The 15,368-nt window shown below is 37.6% G+C and overlaps 1 protein-coding gene across 4 annotated transcripts in view; it reads left to right on the top strand.

Annotated features, from left to right (window-relative positions):
- LOC145988882 (uncharacterized) overlaps positions 1 to 4,549 on the top strand; it is a 273,840-nt gene extending 269,291 nt beyond the window's left edge. For 3 of the 4 annotated variants that reach the window (XM_083124157.1, XM_083124155.1, XM_083124156.1), the window contains one exon: positions 3,641 to 4,549. In XM_083124157.1, coding sequence (XP_082980283.1) covers positions 3,641 to 3,764 — 124 coding nt within the window. In that variant the 3' untranslated portion in view covers positions 3,765 to 4,549. The remainder of the gene's footprint in view (positions 1 to 3,640) is intronic. The other variant, XR_014441799.1, reaches the window with a different exon arrangement.
- Positions 4,550 to 15,368: the final 10,819 nt, after the last annotated feature.

Below are 15,368 nucleotides of genomic sequence, written 5' to 3'. Positions count from 1 at the left end.
TCACATGGAATGCCCCAGATGCAACCGCAAATCTGTTTCATCGTAAATAATGTAAAAAATAGCTATAAAAAGATTTGGTGCATAATGAAGGTAAGGAATGGGCCTCACCAATGGTACATTTGTAGCATTGTCGCCTTGTAATCAAAGGATCCCAGGTTGTGGAGGCACATAGCGGTTCGGATGTTACTTTAAACTGTAGGTCCAGTCCTGATTAGCCTTACTCTGCATAAAGTGGACTTAAAAAAGCACCAACTCGCTGAAGGTAAGGAAAACAATCTCTATATATAGCAGGGTTGCTATGATTTTCTGATCATAAAATTCCCTACAATTTCCAGGTTTACCAGTTTTCCAGACATTTTTATCATCATGATTTTGCTTTAGAACCTTGTGTTTCTGCCACAGGTAATGTGTTAATTAGTGCAACTTTCCTATACCCGAATTCATCATGAACAATATCGTATGCAGAGCTGCGACTCATGTTAAATTTTACAGCAATTTCATCAACAGTGACTCGCTTGTAGTCACGGATTCAGTTTCCAAAAACAGTGCTGTCAGCAAAAGAAACATTGCTTCAATTTGAAGTTATTACATTCCTGCAATGGTGCTGTGCCAATCACTACTCATGTTGCCCTTTCATCAGGCATCGAACTAGAATGAGATCCACAAACGACACTTGGCAGAGGCAAATTTTATTTGCGAATCTCACAGAGTTGGGAATCCATTCTGCATGCATTTATACAGTGTGTTCATTTTGGCTCTAGGTAGAGATAGCGTTTGACTGCAGATGGCGTGGCATGGTGCAGATGCTGGCATTTTCGACCCATGACGTCCAGTTTATTTTTACGGACATATCTTTAGCATGCAGGGGGGTTTCATGACGTGCCTGCATCATGGGCATTTTTTTTGGGGAACAAAATTTTATACCAATTCTATATATATTCACACAAAAATTGGGGATCCTTTCGTTTGATTGATTTGTTATTGATTTTTATTTAGTTATTATGTAGTTTTTCTACCTACCTGTGGTGATCGCGGTGATAGGGTTGAAATGAAACACCACCTCTTATGATTCAGAATCGCTTTGGAAGGGGGACAGGGGTGCTGTTTGCATTAATACAAGGTTAGTGAAGCAGACAGACTGCTAAGAATAAGGTTCAGTACACTAACAAGGCAGTGAGCCTGACATGAGCAGTTTTGTACGTTTTATATTAGCAAACATGAAAGTGAGCCTAAAGTATGTACCTAAAGTACACATATATTGCTTAAATATATCTGTATTACTGGTATATTGTTCTGCAAATTTTGTCTGACCAAAATAATTTGGCACAAAGGGGGGGGGGGGGGCAAATGTTCTACCTTTTTGGGGGAGTGCATCATAGGCCTTGGGAGGGGGGATGGGCACCCCTGGTAAGAGTTGTTCAAAGTGATGGCCAACTGCATTCACACATTCCCGGCATCTTTTGATTTAACATATTTGTTCTGTTTACAAGTTGTTATCTTGCCATTGTTAATCCGGCAGAACGGGCACTGGGTAAAAAATATCCGAATTTTAATATTTTTAAGGCATATAATTAGTAATACCTTCATTGATTAATATAATTTTATTAATATTAAATATTTTAATTGAATCACACATTTGATAAAAACAAGGTAAAAAAATAACATGTTGGAATACCATGGAAACATATGACCGTATTTTGGGTGAAATTTTCCCAGGCCTGTGAGCGAAACTAAGGAAGTAACTGACTATTATTTGTGGGGAACCCTAAAAAATAGTCTATAGAAACAATCCCCACATCATAGATGAACTGAAAGACAATATACGAACATAACTTACAAGAATTTTGGAAGAGGAACTTTTTGCATTTCAATCAAAATTTCATCAAAAGATGCCAGAAATATGTGAATGCAGTTGGCAACCACTTTGAACAACTCTTTCAACATAGGTTAGTACTCGGTATGCAATATAAATATAATTGTCGGCTAGACTGCACAATTGACCCTTGTTTTACCATTTCGGCGTAAAAAAAATATATGTTCACTCGTAGTACTTAATTCGAGCTTCGATTTGGCATTGTGCATTTTTCAATTAGATGTTCCTGTTCTATGAAATAATACAAACTTTCTGACATTACAACATGAATGTAGATACAGGAAAGAAGCTATGGTAAGTAAACACACAGTATTGCCAGATCGAACTTTGGTTTTTAATTTTGAAAGAGATGCTAATTTCCACTAGGATTCAACTTTCTACAGTATATTTCGTGTTTTCATCGGTATTTACGGTTTTCATTTTATTTTTGGATATTGAAGTTTCATTTTTTAATAGCTGTAAATTATTCGTTATTTTAAATTGCTTTCCTACAATTTGTTTGAGAAATATATGATTTTTGGTTATTTTATTGTTCAAGGTTGTCCGATCAGGGAGACACTGCCTTCACTAGTCTTCTTCATCGCACGTGAGGACAACCTTGCGTTGTGACATTTCTCGAGGAATGCCTATGTTGTTAGGTTAGGTCCGTTAAGGTTTGGTTCTCTTAGCATAAATACTGGAAATGTATTATTTATGCTAAGATAACCACACTCAACAACCCTTATATAACAAACTAGGCATTTAACTTACATCTTCATGCAAATTAGGCTCATTAGGTTTCATTTTTAATGGAGGTTCCTCAAACTAAAAAGTATGTTTTTGCCACTTCCAATTGTTTTCTGACCATAAATCATACATTTCTGGAATCCTTGATTCCTACCCTCTCCAACAATGTATCGTACACATTTGTATTAGGAAGGGTCCATTTGACAGCCTTACCTAATTGTCTGCATGATAAAGATATGTGCGTAAAATAAGCAGGACATCACGGGTTGAAAATGCCAGCATCCCTTCTGTCTGCAGTCACGTGCTATCTCGGTCGAGAGACAAAATTAATGTACTGTATTATTCTATAAAAACAATATGCAGTACTAGAACCATTTGCCTTCCTGATAGTATAGTGGCTAACACTGTCACCTTGTTATCAAGGGGCCAAAGTTCAATTTCAAGTGGAGGTATATTGCATGGTAGTCCTGATTAACTTTGAGTATGGGTTTATAATTGTGCACCGAGTGGCTTCCAGGATCTTGAGTTTGGCATTTTCTCACTAAAAATAAAGTAAAAGATTGAATTCCAGATAAGGTAAGGGTGTTACTTATTTTCTTGAATTTCCATAATACTACATATATGGTGCAAAATGAAAATCAAATGAGAATTTCTTATTGAAAATCACAAGCCTACAAAATATGAAATAAAGCACATGTAACAGTTTGGATATCAAAATTATTTGGCATATTATATGTTGCAAAAACCTGGTGTTGACATTTGGAAGTTGGGCTCATCACCCTCCCTATTGATCTGAACTTGCATCATGCACTGATATCTGATGTATGCATTTCTGAAATCTACACGTATTGAGTGTGTCCGTCATCATCATGAGGGACATGCCAAATGGTCAACCTGATGCAAGATGGACTTTGTCAGTTGTGAGAGTTGAGTTGGTTTGCATACAGCCTTGCAAATGTGTTTCACTGTGTACTTCCCATGCATATCCTTCCAATAGAATGATCATCCGTGTGATTATTTAATTTCCTATTTTTTTCACAGTGAAAAGGCTGGTATCGCTCCCCTGCTTGATGTAGAGGATATGGTAGAAATGAGGAAGCCAGACTGGAAATGTGTCTTCACCTACGTCCAGTCCATTTACCGTCGTTTCAAGGATGAGGATTGAACTAATATCGAGACGTCAGGTCTTTGTGAAAAGTGACAGTTCTAGTTACACAAGGTTCCTATTTTCTTCCAAAATAAGAAAGTCATGTGTATATTATTATTATTATTTGGAAAATTAATTGAACAGTGATGCCCCCTCTTTTAGGCAATAAACCTTACGGATTGTGCTTTGAACTATTTGTATTGCCAGGCCAGGACAGTGGCGATGGATGAGAGTGTTTTGTTTAAGACATATTTTATTCTTTCTATGCAATTAACTAACTACGGAAATGTGAAATGTTTGGGTGGACCAACAGCAACTCTTACTGACTGTGCCAAGAAAAACAAGCAATACTAACAACAAATGGTTCCCATAAAAAAATGCCTATATTCTTTCAGTAAACGATACAGTAACCATTTTTCAATGATGTTTTTTTTATTATTGTTAATTCAGTTCATAGCAAGATTAAACATATTCTCTCTCCTGCCACAGAAATATGAAACCATCATATTTCAAAGCAGATTTTATTATTGTACCTTTTTCAGTTTCTTTTATTTGTGACATTTTTTCCTATTTATTTAACAGTTTTATTGCACAGTTGTGGTGTGCACGCATTCTCGTTTGTACTAAACAACGTTATGGGATGTGGCTGCCTGTGTGCGGCAATTTAAGTTATAATGTTTATTAATTGTGAAAGAATTTTATGTTAACTTTTTACCTGGCCTTAATAACTAGGCTGTAGGCAAGTGAAATGTACTAATTGTAAAGTAAATGCTTTTCATATAAATAAATTAAATGATGTTTTATGAGTATTTGTTTTAGTGAATTATATCTTCTCCTTGGTACTTGCTAAGTTGTCAATGAACTTTTAAAGAAAATTAGCTTATTTTTAAAAGCCACAATAACGTCCCTCTAACTTTTAAAGTTTTTGCATGAAGGTATCAAAAATGTAATAAAATATAACTGTATGAAATGCAGAAAAAAAAGCTGCATATTCACTCATCTAATGGGTCGAGTAGAAAAGACACCTCAAGGATATAATAGCAGCAATAATAAAAATAATTTTAGAATAAAATTGAACCAAAGTTTATAATCATTCACAAACCTGAATGAAATAATATTCACTTTTGATAAGGCATAGTTTACACTGCATGCCATAATTACACTATGTAATCACTTAGATAATATTCACTGTTTAAACACATTGTGTTCAAACCTTAAGGGTTCAATACGACATTATTTCGTATCATTGTGTTTATTTTCACTTAATCACTTTGTTTTATCATTTTGAAAGTACCAGTTTCTTCTAAAAGAATTCATGCAATGATTGCAGATCAGTATCATGTCGATTTCCCGTGTTCTGAAATGTTCACGTTTGTCCATGCATAGAAATGTATCTGACTTCGTAGCACAATTGAAACGAACCTAAGCCCCGCGACAGGTTAACCTTGCAGCAACTTTTCGCACATGTAAACCCAAACGTGCGCGCACAAAATAGTTCCGCTGCTATACTGCGGATTTTCTCACTATCTGTGATATGTACAGCTCAGCGGTTAAGGTGAGACTGGCACGGGGATGCTGAGTGCCGCTCTAGAGTGGATTGATACATAAAACCTGCTGCAAACTTAACCTGTCGCGGGGCTTAGTTCCTGTACTTTATGTAGTCTATTGGGACTTCACTAGGGATTGAAGTGGTGAACTTGGCGTTTCCAGTTCTTCGAACTTCTTCATTTTCACACCTTGGTGCAACTTGTAATGATTGATGACATCCTGGGCAGCTGGGATGCTCTGGTGAATTGGCGTTTGGAACATGTAATGCTACTAATTGGGCCTGCTGGGAAGGATTTCCAAGTTCGTGAAATACTTGCCTGCTATACTAAGGTGTTGTAAGCTGGGAATCAGATCACAGTGAGAAACCTCTTACACTTCTTTTCCAACTTCCGCAACTGGGACCGAAGGTTCGTCTTGAATGCATTGTCCTGTCTTAGCAGTATCAATTTGAATGTAATAGACACACATTCAATGAATGCTGTTCCTTCTTTGTCCTGTCCAAACAAAGTGTAGCCTCCGGGAACATTCTTCTTGACTTGTCTTTCATCTTTCTATTCTCCAATACGGCAAGTCCATCGTCCATCAAAATCGGGGGGGGGGGGGGGGGGGAGGGTTTGCTCCGAAATTGGATTTAAATCTGGAGTTGCATTCTGTAGAAGGTGGAAGACAATTTGGCGGCGTTGGTCCTCGGGTTTTCCTCCGTCGATCTTCGACGATGCTCTGGTTTTGTAGGTACCTGTTAGAGGTGGTCTGAGCCATTGAAAGGAAGGAGAAAGAGAAAATAAGGATAGGAATGTAGTAGATATTGGACATACACCAATCGACATGTACTCAGCCAAATGTAGGGCGGCTTTAGAAGTTCACTGTCTGCCTGCTGGACAGGGTGTCTAATCCATTGGCTAAGTGCAAGTCGGTGGTGATGTGCCTTAACAGATACTGTGAAAGTGATGTGATGGGATATCGATACAAGATTGTTTAGCCAGCGCTTTGGAAGAAGAAGGAATAGGGGGTGGTGCCGTTGATGGTCTGATATGTCTATTTTGTGCTATTCTTACAGGAATTATTTGTTCTTCATTTGTGACATTTATACTGCGAGCTTGAGGGGTAGGTTTTTGTCGACTGGTTGTTTGTTGTGCAAGAGAATGACAACAAAAACAGGATTTAATTTTACGAACAAAACATGTCGTAAATAAAAAAAAAAATAAGATAGTCCCTACAAGTATTAAAGATATCGCTGTCGCTGTATATGACGCAGTTTCGAAGGGCAGTGCATTATTATTATGATTATTGCAATGAAACACAAGTTATATCAATCTTTATGAAAATTAATTCATTTTGTATTCTCACTCATATGTATTATGAGGAATTCGTTATATATATATGGAATTACCAGAATTCCAGAAATTGTGTACTAAGGGATATCAGATACGCTCAAGTACGCACTATACTTAAATGGCTATCTATGAAGATAAAACCTGTCCCTAGCATCATTAAACTTCACATAAGTGAAATATTATTATCACGAGTGTAAATTCATACATACTGTATATAAATATAACTTGTGCACTATTTCATTTAAATTATAACAGGAGTGTATATTCTTCAATATACGTATGTATATTGTCGTAGAGAATTTACACTAAATATCCTAATGCTCGTTAGTCTCGTAATGTTCTAATGGCTCTATTATATAAGTTTCTTGCATAATCGTGTTTCACTGTAATCTTCGAATGCAGATGATGTGAGTTTTGGAGAAACTCCTTACATGCGAAACTTCTGTCACTTCTGCTAGTTGCTTGTTGTTCATTTGATGTCACTTTCAGGATGACGTCACGCTACTTCGTTCCTTGGTCGCTGTAATAGGAGATGTACGTGTTTTGTTGATATCGCTCTCTTCCAAGTCGAGGAGGCGAGTGTTGCAATCTTCATGAAAAGAAACCAGTTTATTCAACTAAGGATAGTTTGGCGTGGTTATCACGAAATTCTATTTTTGAAGAGGACAGTTCCTATATATTTTGATAAGATTTAACAAAATAAATGCATTTAGGTTTTAATTAAACATGGATGCTTCGATTGGACTGCTTGTTTTGTAGCGTCGCTTTTCTTCCCCTTTTACTAATCGTGACGATGACGATGAAATGATGGAATGACAACGTTCTTTCCCATTTGGCTTTCTGTGGAATGATGTCCCTTTGACTTCTGTCCCTTCGGTTTCTGACTGTTCTGCAGACATTTCGTCGATGTTATCATTTTCTTCTTGTATTTTCTCCTTTTCTTCGAAGAAGGGTTTGACTCTTGTTATGGAAAATGTGTCAATTTTATCCTTTCCTCGGCCGTCCTTGTAGCTTATTCGTATGCTGTTGGCATTTTCCATTTCAAGAACTGTACCATGTATTTTGAAGTAATTTGCGAAGTGCTTAGGTACATTTCGTTTCGGAACTGTGTCTAAAATTAGCACTTTTTGTCCAGGTTGAAATTCAATATGCCGTGTGTGTTGGTCTGAGTACTTTTTCTGTGTTTTGAATTTCTTCTGGAGATTTTCCTGTGCTTGTTCACGCATCGCTTGCAATATGTCTAGGCGTTCCTTGTTAGAGTGCTGCAACGAATTTGGATCTATTCCTAGCAATGAATCCATCGCATTCTTTGGTTCGTAACCGTACATAAGGTAATGTGGAGAATATCTTGTTCCTGTGTGTACTTCTGAATTTATCGCAAACGTTATGGCCGAGAGATACAGATACCACTGTGCACATTTTTTCATTACATACGGTCTCAGCCTTTGCTTTAATTTCTGAATGTGTCTTTCGGCGAGTCCAACTGTTTCGTGGAAGTCTGTGTTTGCGAATCTGAGTCTGACGTTCAATAATTGACTCAATTGTTCCATGATTTTTGAAGTGTGTGCTGGTGCTCGATCAAGCGTAATGTTGTCTGGCACACCAAATCGCAAAATGATCTGTTCCATTAATGCATTGGCGATCGTTTCGGCGTCAACTGAAGGTATAGATGTCGTTACCATGTACCTGGTCGCTTGATCAACGCAGATGAGAACGTAGCGATGTCCGTGGTTGGCTGTGGCCTGCAGTGGACCGCACGTGTCCATGACCCACTTCCTGGCTGGGGTGGCGATCGGTTCGAACGTCTGAAGGGTGAGCTTCTTTGGTCCGAAATCTCTCTTCGACATCTGGCATTCGAGGCAACTTTTTGATTTCATGTACACCCATCATTTTAATCCTGGGAAGTAAAATCTTTTCCTGAAATTTTCATACGTGGAAGATGGTGAAGCATGAGCTGCATTGTATTCACTGCAATGAATCTTCTCGAAAATTTCATCTTTTAATTTGTGTGGGATGCACAAGAGAAGTTCCTCTGTCTTGTTGTATCGATGACGTCTGTACAGTTTGTTGTCTTTGATGACGTAATACTGTGCTGCTCGTACTACTCCTGGATCTTGCATCGGATCGTTGTTGATGACTTTAATGATAGGGCCGAATAATGGATCTTCTTCTTGATGTTGTCGAATGCTGAAGTTTTCGTCCTCTAGGTGGAAAATTAGTTCAGGGTTGTCTTCACTGTCGGCAGGAGCTTCCTCTGCTGGATAGCGGCTTAAAGTGTCTACAAGGGCATTTTCTGATGACTTGACATGTTTCACATCGAAGGAAAACTGCTGTAGTTCCAGAGCTCTTCGTGCCAATGGACCTGTCAAATTTGATGCTTGTCGTAAATATGATATGGAGTGATTAACAGTTATTAAAGTAAAATGGCTGTTTAGCAAATAATATCTAAACGCTTTTACTCCATAGACCACTGCGAGAAATTCTACACTCTGTAAAAAAAAAATAGCATCACTTCATTATTTTTGGTCGTCAGCATTTCGCTCGTGAATTATCAGTTGTTTTATTGATTTAATTCGACTTGTTTTCCTAACAATTGTATAAAACACTATATCTGTACAATATATTTTTATTATTTAAGTCATAGTTACGTACATAATGTACTTGACAGAACTAATAACAAAATTATTGCAAATATAGCTTGTGGAACGTTTTCGCACAAAGACAATTTTTACAAGTAAAAAGATTGAACTAAGGTTTTAAATGCATCATGATATGTCAATTTGAAATTATAGTAAGTAAATACATTGACTAGTACTTAGTGTGGCCACCCCTGGCCTTCCTAAGTGCTTCCAACCTTCGAGGAATGCTATGAATAAGATTTTGACAATATTCGACCTCAATTTCATTCCAAACATGTACAATTGCTGTCACAAGTTCCTCTTTTGACCTGTACGTCTGATTACCAAGTTTTTTGCACATAGTCCACAGGTTTTCTATAGGATTCATGTCTGGAGAGTTGGGCAGCCACCAAAGTCTTTCAATATTCATATCATGAAACCAGTTATTCACCACCTGAGCACGGTGACAGGTTTCATTATCGTCTTGAAAAATAAAGTAGTCCAAATTCTGTCCAGAAATATGATCTCCTGCAGTTTGTAGAACTTTCCGATTCAGGATTTCCAGATATTGATCAGCCTTAGCGGTCCATGTGCAAATATGCATCCTGCCAATCCCTTTTGTAGAGAAACATGCCCAAATCATAACACTGCCACAAAACTTTTGACTTTCTAAACTACAAGATTTTGCAAGTTCTTCTCCCTTCCGCATCCACAGTTTAACTGAGCTGTCATTTCCCAGCAATTTAAATCGTTTTTCATCAGAAAATATCACATGTTCCCAATCTGTATCATTCCATGCGCCATAACGTGTGACAAACTCCCGTCTAACTTTTGCATGTGCGTCAGTTAGTCTGGGTTTTTTACGTGGGACGTGTTTAGAAACACCCTGTTTCTTTAGTCGGGATACTACAGAAGCATGAGTAAGATTAACTCCCACCTTATTTTGAAGTTTATGTGCAATTTGGCGTGAACTCATTCCTCTGTTCTTCAGTGCCATGTCCTTTATCATACGAACCAGTCAAGGTGATGTATTTTTCTTTCTGCCACAGTGATTTCTCAGTGATGATTTTCCATGTTCTTGTTACTTTTGCAGGCAGCGGCTAACTGTGGATTGATGCAGTTGAAGTTGTCGACCAATTTCTCTCTGAAAATGACCATCCATATGCAAAGCAAGAACCATTCCTTGCTTACGTGGTGAAATGTCACACTTTCTGCCATTTTTTTTTCGAGAAAACACGCTCAAATACACTACACACCACCAGAACACTTCACAAATATGATAACATATCCAAACTGTCAATAATGAACATGTAGTTGCAACATAAAACACATCACAAGTTGCACTACTGACAATCGTTTTACAGATTTCTGACAATTGATTACAAAGCCTTGCAGCAGTAACTGATTGCAACACCCTCTAGCGGACACTCCAATCACTAAATCAACAAAAGAATAACACCACACTATGCAGTGATATCAGACCAATGCTTCAATCAATTGATTTCAAGTTGTGCAGGAAAGATGCATGCATGCGAAACTCAAAATTGTCAACATCCGTAATAAGAATACAGTGATGCTAATTTTTTTTACAGAGTGTAGTTCAAATATCGATTTCTTCTTCTCTGTGTCGGTTAATCTGCGGCTCGCGAAGGCAACTGGGTGGCGTGAGCTTCCGTCTTCCGAATCTTGCCAAATGCTGGCTGCGAGGCCAACTGTAGACGCATCGGTGATGAGGTAGGTCTTCTTGTTTTGAGAATACGGTTTGAGAACGGGAGAACTCAGAATTTTATCCTTTAGTTCATCGAACTCTTTCTGGTGCTGCTCTGTCCACGTGAACGGAACGTTCTTTTTCAAAAGTTTATATATGTTATCCACTAAAAATGAGAATCCGGACACACATTTCCTAATGTAAGAACAAAGTGCTAAGAAGCTCTTCACGTGTTTCTTATTGTTAGGTGTTGGAAAATTCTTGATTGAATTAATGATTTTGTCGGAAATTTTCATCCCTTTCACAGAAAGAAGATGTCCCAAAACGATGGTTTCTGAAAATGCGAACTTACATTTCTTTATTCCAACCGTCAAGTTTGCTTTCCTAATCCTATCAAATATTTGTTGAATTAGGGAGAAATTCTCTTCAAAAGTGGAAGTTGCTATGCACAAATCATCTAAATAGGTGGCTACTTGATTGTCTGGAAGACCACTAAATACAATGTCCATTAGTCTATTCATAAAACTACTGGATGTCTTCATGCCCATAGGTAAGCATTTATAACGGAATGAACCACAACCTGGAATTGCGAAGCTCGTAACTGGACGTGATTCTTCTGATATTGGAATTTGAAAATAAGCTTGAGCCATGTCCAATGTAGTGTAAAAAAATTTGCCCGCAAGACGTGCTAAAATGACATTGCAATCTGGAGTGGGATATGAAACATTGTATATTACTTTATTAATTTCTGAAAAGTCTGAAACTAGTCTGTAGGTTCCATTTGGTTTCTTAACTAAGAATATGCGATGACGAAATGGTGAGTTTTCACAAGGTTCAATGATCTGTTGTTCTTGAAGTCTTGTTATTTCATTTTTTCCCTTAAATTTATGGGTATGGGAATTTGCCTAGCAAATGGAGGAACACATTCAGCAACATCTATGTGTGCTTCCATTGCCTTTGTTTTAGAAAAGCACTCAGGATTCCAATACATGATATCTGCATAATTGTAAATTAAATTTTGAATTTTGAGCTTTTGGTCCTCTGTTAGTTCGGGATTTATATCAATTTGTTTAACGTCATAAAATTTCCTATGTTTAGTGAGTCGTTTTAAGGTTTCTTGGTCTAAATTTTCGTCACCTTGCTCGAATGAATGATGTACTTTATGACCACTATTTGCATTCGCATTGACGTTGGTGTCATAAATTTCAGAAATTATTTGGTTACTTCCTGCTGAACCAATTGGAGTGTTTTTCTGTATTACTAACGGATGATTTTTTGTGTTTGTTAGCAAAATGTGGGGTTCTTCTTCATTAACTAATGCATAAGGTGCTAAAATATCTAATGAGTCCAACAATTCTTTATTCGGTTCAAATGTGTTATATTTAGTACCAATCTGGATGTTTTCTAGCCGTAGTTTTACATAAGTTGAGGATTTCGGTTTTAATGTTATTTTATGTTGTGCTACAAATGTTGAACTTTGATTTAAATCTAACATTTGAAATATTTGATCAGGAATGGTGTGTACTTTGCTTTCGTCACTGGAAAATTGCCATTTTGGTGAATACCCTAATCTCTGCAATGAGATTGTATTATCTCCTAACGATATGTTTGCTTTATGTAGATTTAAAAAATCTGTGCCCAAAATTGCATACTGGAATTTTGTATTAACTATTCTGAACGGGTGACAGTAAAATTTCCCACCGATTCGGAATCGTATGAAGGCAATTTGTCTGACAGTTATGGAATTTCCACTTATTCCTGCTATGGTTGAATTTATGTTTATTCTTTTTGCATTTGTTGGAACCAAGTTGTCATTTATTATACTACAATTTGCACCTATGTCTACAAGTACTTTACAAGGTTTCCTATTTACTGTTGCTTCTAGAAAACTAAGATTATTCTGTTTAATTATGGGAACTGTATGCAAACTTTCCCCCTGACGACCGTTCCCACGTTCATAAAGTTTCAATAGTTTAAAGAGGCATTAGGTGATTGTTGTTCCGATGAACCTGTCTGATTGTAATATACTTGTTGATTATATTGCTGGGCTGTATTTTGTTCACGTTGAGGGCAACAGTTTTGACAAGGTTGCCATCTCTGAGCTTGTTGAGGGTGTTGTCTCTGGAATGGCCTATAACCTCCTCTACGGTAATTTGAACGTCCCCTGTTCCCACGTTGGTAACCATTGTTTGAATTATTTGATCTATAAAAATTGTTACTTCTTTGGGAATGTGAACTATTCCTACCGTTATATCTTTGGCATGCAGGAAATCTATTATTAGTTCTAGTAGGCTGTGATCTATTCCTGAACGTTTGTGCACCATTCTGAAAATGATTAATTTGGAGTTCATTCATTTTAATTTCCAAATCTTTTAATTGATCTTGTGTTACAAAGTTTTTTTCTGTTTGCAGTTGACTGTTTATTTCCTGTTGATTATTTGAGCTAGTTTGAGGTTCTTTTATGGGAGGTTGGGTTACTATGTTTTGCAATCCTATCTGATTTGTTGATGCAACTAGACCTTGGATATATTTAAGCGCCGCTAATTCCCTAGCTTCTCTGTACACTTGCTCTTCCAAAAGGGTTTGTTTTCTTTGCAAGTTGTTGATGAACCATAGAAGTTCATTCACCGAATTAAAATTCTTGTCGGAAGCTACTTGAAGGTACTGGGTACGCAGTCCCCTCACAATGTAATAAATTACCTGATCCACGGATGCTTGGGGAAGATATTTCTGAATCAAAGCATGCTTACGCAAGATGTAAGCTTGCGGGGTTTCCTGAATTTGTTGGACTTGTTCCTTTAAGAAATCTTCAACCAGGAGAGGTTGACCAATGTCCCTAAAAGTGTTGGTAATTTCTGTTTTGAGCGTTTGATACTCCTTATTTGCATAATCTGGTTGAGATTTTATTCCCGTTATTAAATCTAAAGCGATTCCAGTGAGGAATAAAGGCAAGAAATCTTTTCTTTTTGCAGGGGTCCAAGTTAATGCATCCGCCATATTTTCAAAAGTTGTGAAAAATTTATCAACTTCTAAGGGTTTTGCACCTGAAAACTTTTCCGGTTGAATAAAATTTGGTATGTTTAATGCCATGACTTCAGTATTGTTGACAACGGTGGAAGGAATAATGGCAACACAGTCCGTGGAATGTGCAGTGTTAGTGGAAAATTGCTGTATGTATCGCGACCTTGCCCTGGTGACTGGACGAGACGGTGAAATCGGAACCGTTTGTCCCGCCAGCTGTTGAATCCTCGTTAAAGATAAGTCAAATTCGTGTTCATTTTTCCTTAGCATTCCTAACCCGCGTTTTGAAGCACATATTTCCTATAAGGAACTCGCACCTACAACTAAAAGTTACAAAAAAAAAGGCCCGTACCTCTACCATGTTTCCTCCTTCCCTTATTTCATTATTTTATTACCGGGGTGTAAGTAAGAAAAGGCACTAGCGAGAGGTTTAGTAACAAGGCTCAGACCATTCTATGTCCATCCTCCAGGTACATACCTGCGCTGTCTTCCTCGATGTACACGCACCAAAACCAAATCCAATACTGATTCTGAAATTCCCTTCCGATCTTCTCAGATCGGTTCGGTTGCTTCGCTATACAAATTCCAATACCTGTCGATTCATATCCGTCTGTCAGGCTGGTACCTTTCCACGGACGAGGCAAGTAATGGAATTTGTAAGGTCTGCATTCCAAACTGACGAGAACATCCTGTCTCCGTAATGTTTCGTTTCAAGTACACCTTCTAATATTTTACCTACAAGTCAACATTATTGTTATTGAGATTTAAGTAATATAATAATGACTCGTGCACTTTTGACGTGGCCCAAGTCTTTTATGCTCGCCGAAGTGACCATCGGTCACTTTTTGTGTTTTTCAATGCTATAAATGCCTTTGAAAATATCTGAGTGTATCATTGGAGGAAGGGAAATGAGTGTCTTTTCCCATGGTTATCGCCAGAAATTTTAACAATAGAAATAATAACAGTAATCCAATATATATAGAGCCCAAATTCCACCACTCACTCACATTAATGTTCTCCATGAAGGAAGCCCTGGATCCAAAAAATGCCCGATTACGACCCCCCATTAAATTGTCCCAAAAGGCCAAGAAAATTAAAAACATCTCACTTTGCCCTTTTCTAAGGGTGAAAATGCCCTTTTTTCACGTCCTTAGCAACTGTTTTCACGGGCACCTTCCCCCCCCCCCCCCCACATTGTTTCCTTCAATTCTTAATTGTCTAGCTACGTTATATTTCTCGCAGATCACACACAGATGAATGAACTCCTGGTTTTGAAAAGGTGCCTCAAGCAAGACTGACATCTACATAAGAAGAAGTTTCAGCCCAGATACAATTATGTATATATTGGTGTATTCAATGCGAAAATAAATACATTGTGCTTGTTTTAGCATAA

Source organism: Lepisma saccharinum, chromosome 6 (genome assembly GCF_977018435.1).
Source record: "Lepisma saccharinum chromosome 6, izLepSacc3.1, whole genome shotgun sequence".
NCBI classification, from domain to species: domain Eukaryota; kingdom Metazoa; phylum Arthropoda; class Insecta; order Zygentoma; family Lepismatidae; genus Lepisma; species Lepisma saccharinum.
The sequence above is the reverse complement of the archived record's forward strand: the minus strand, read 5'-3'. Positions and strand labels throughout refer to the sequence as shown.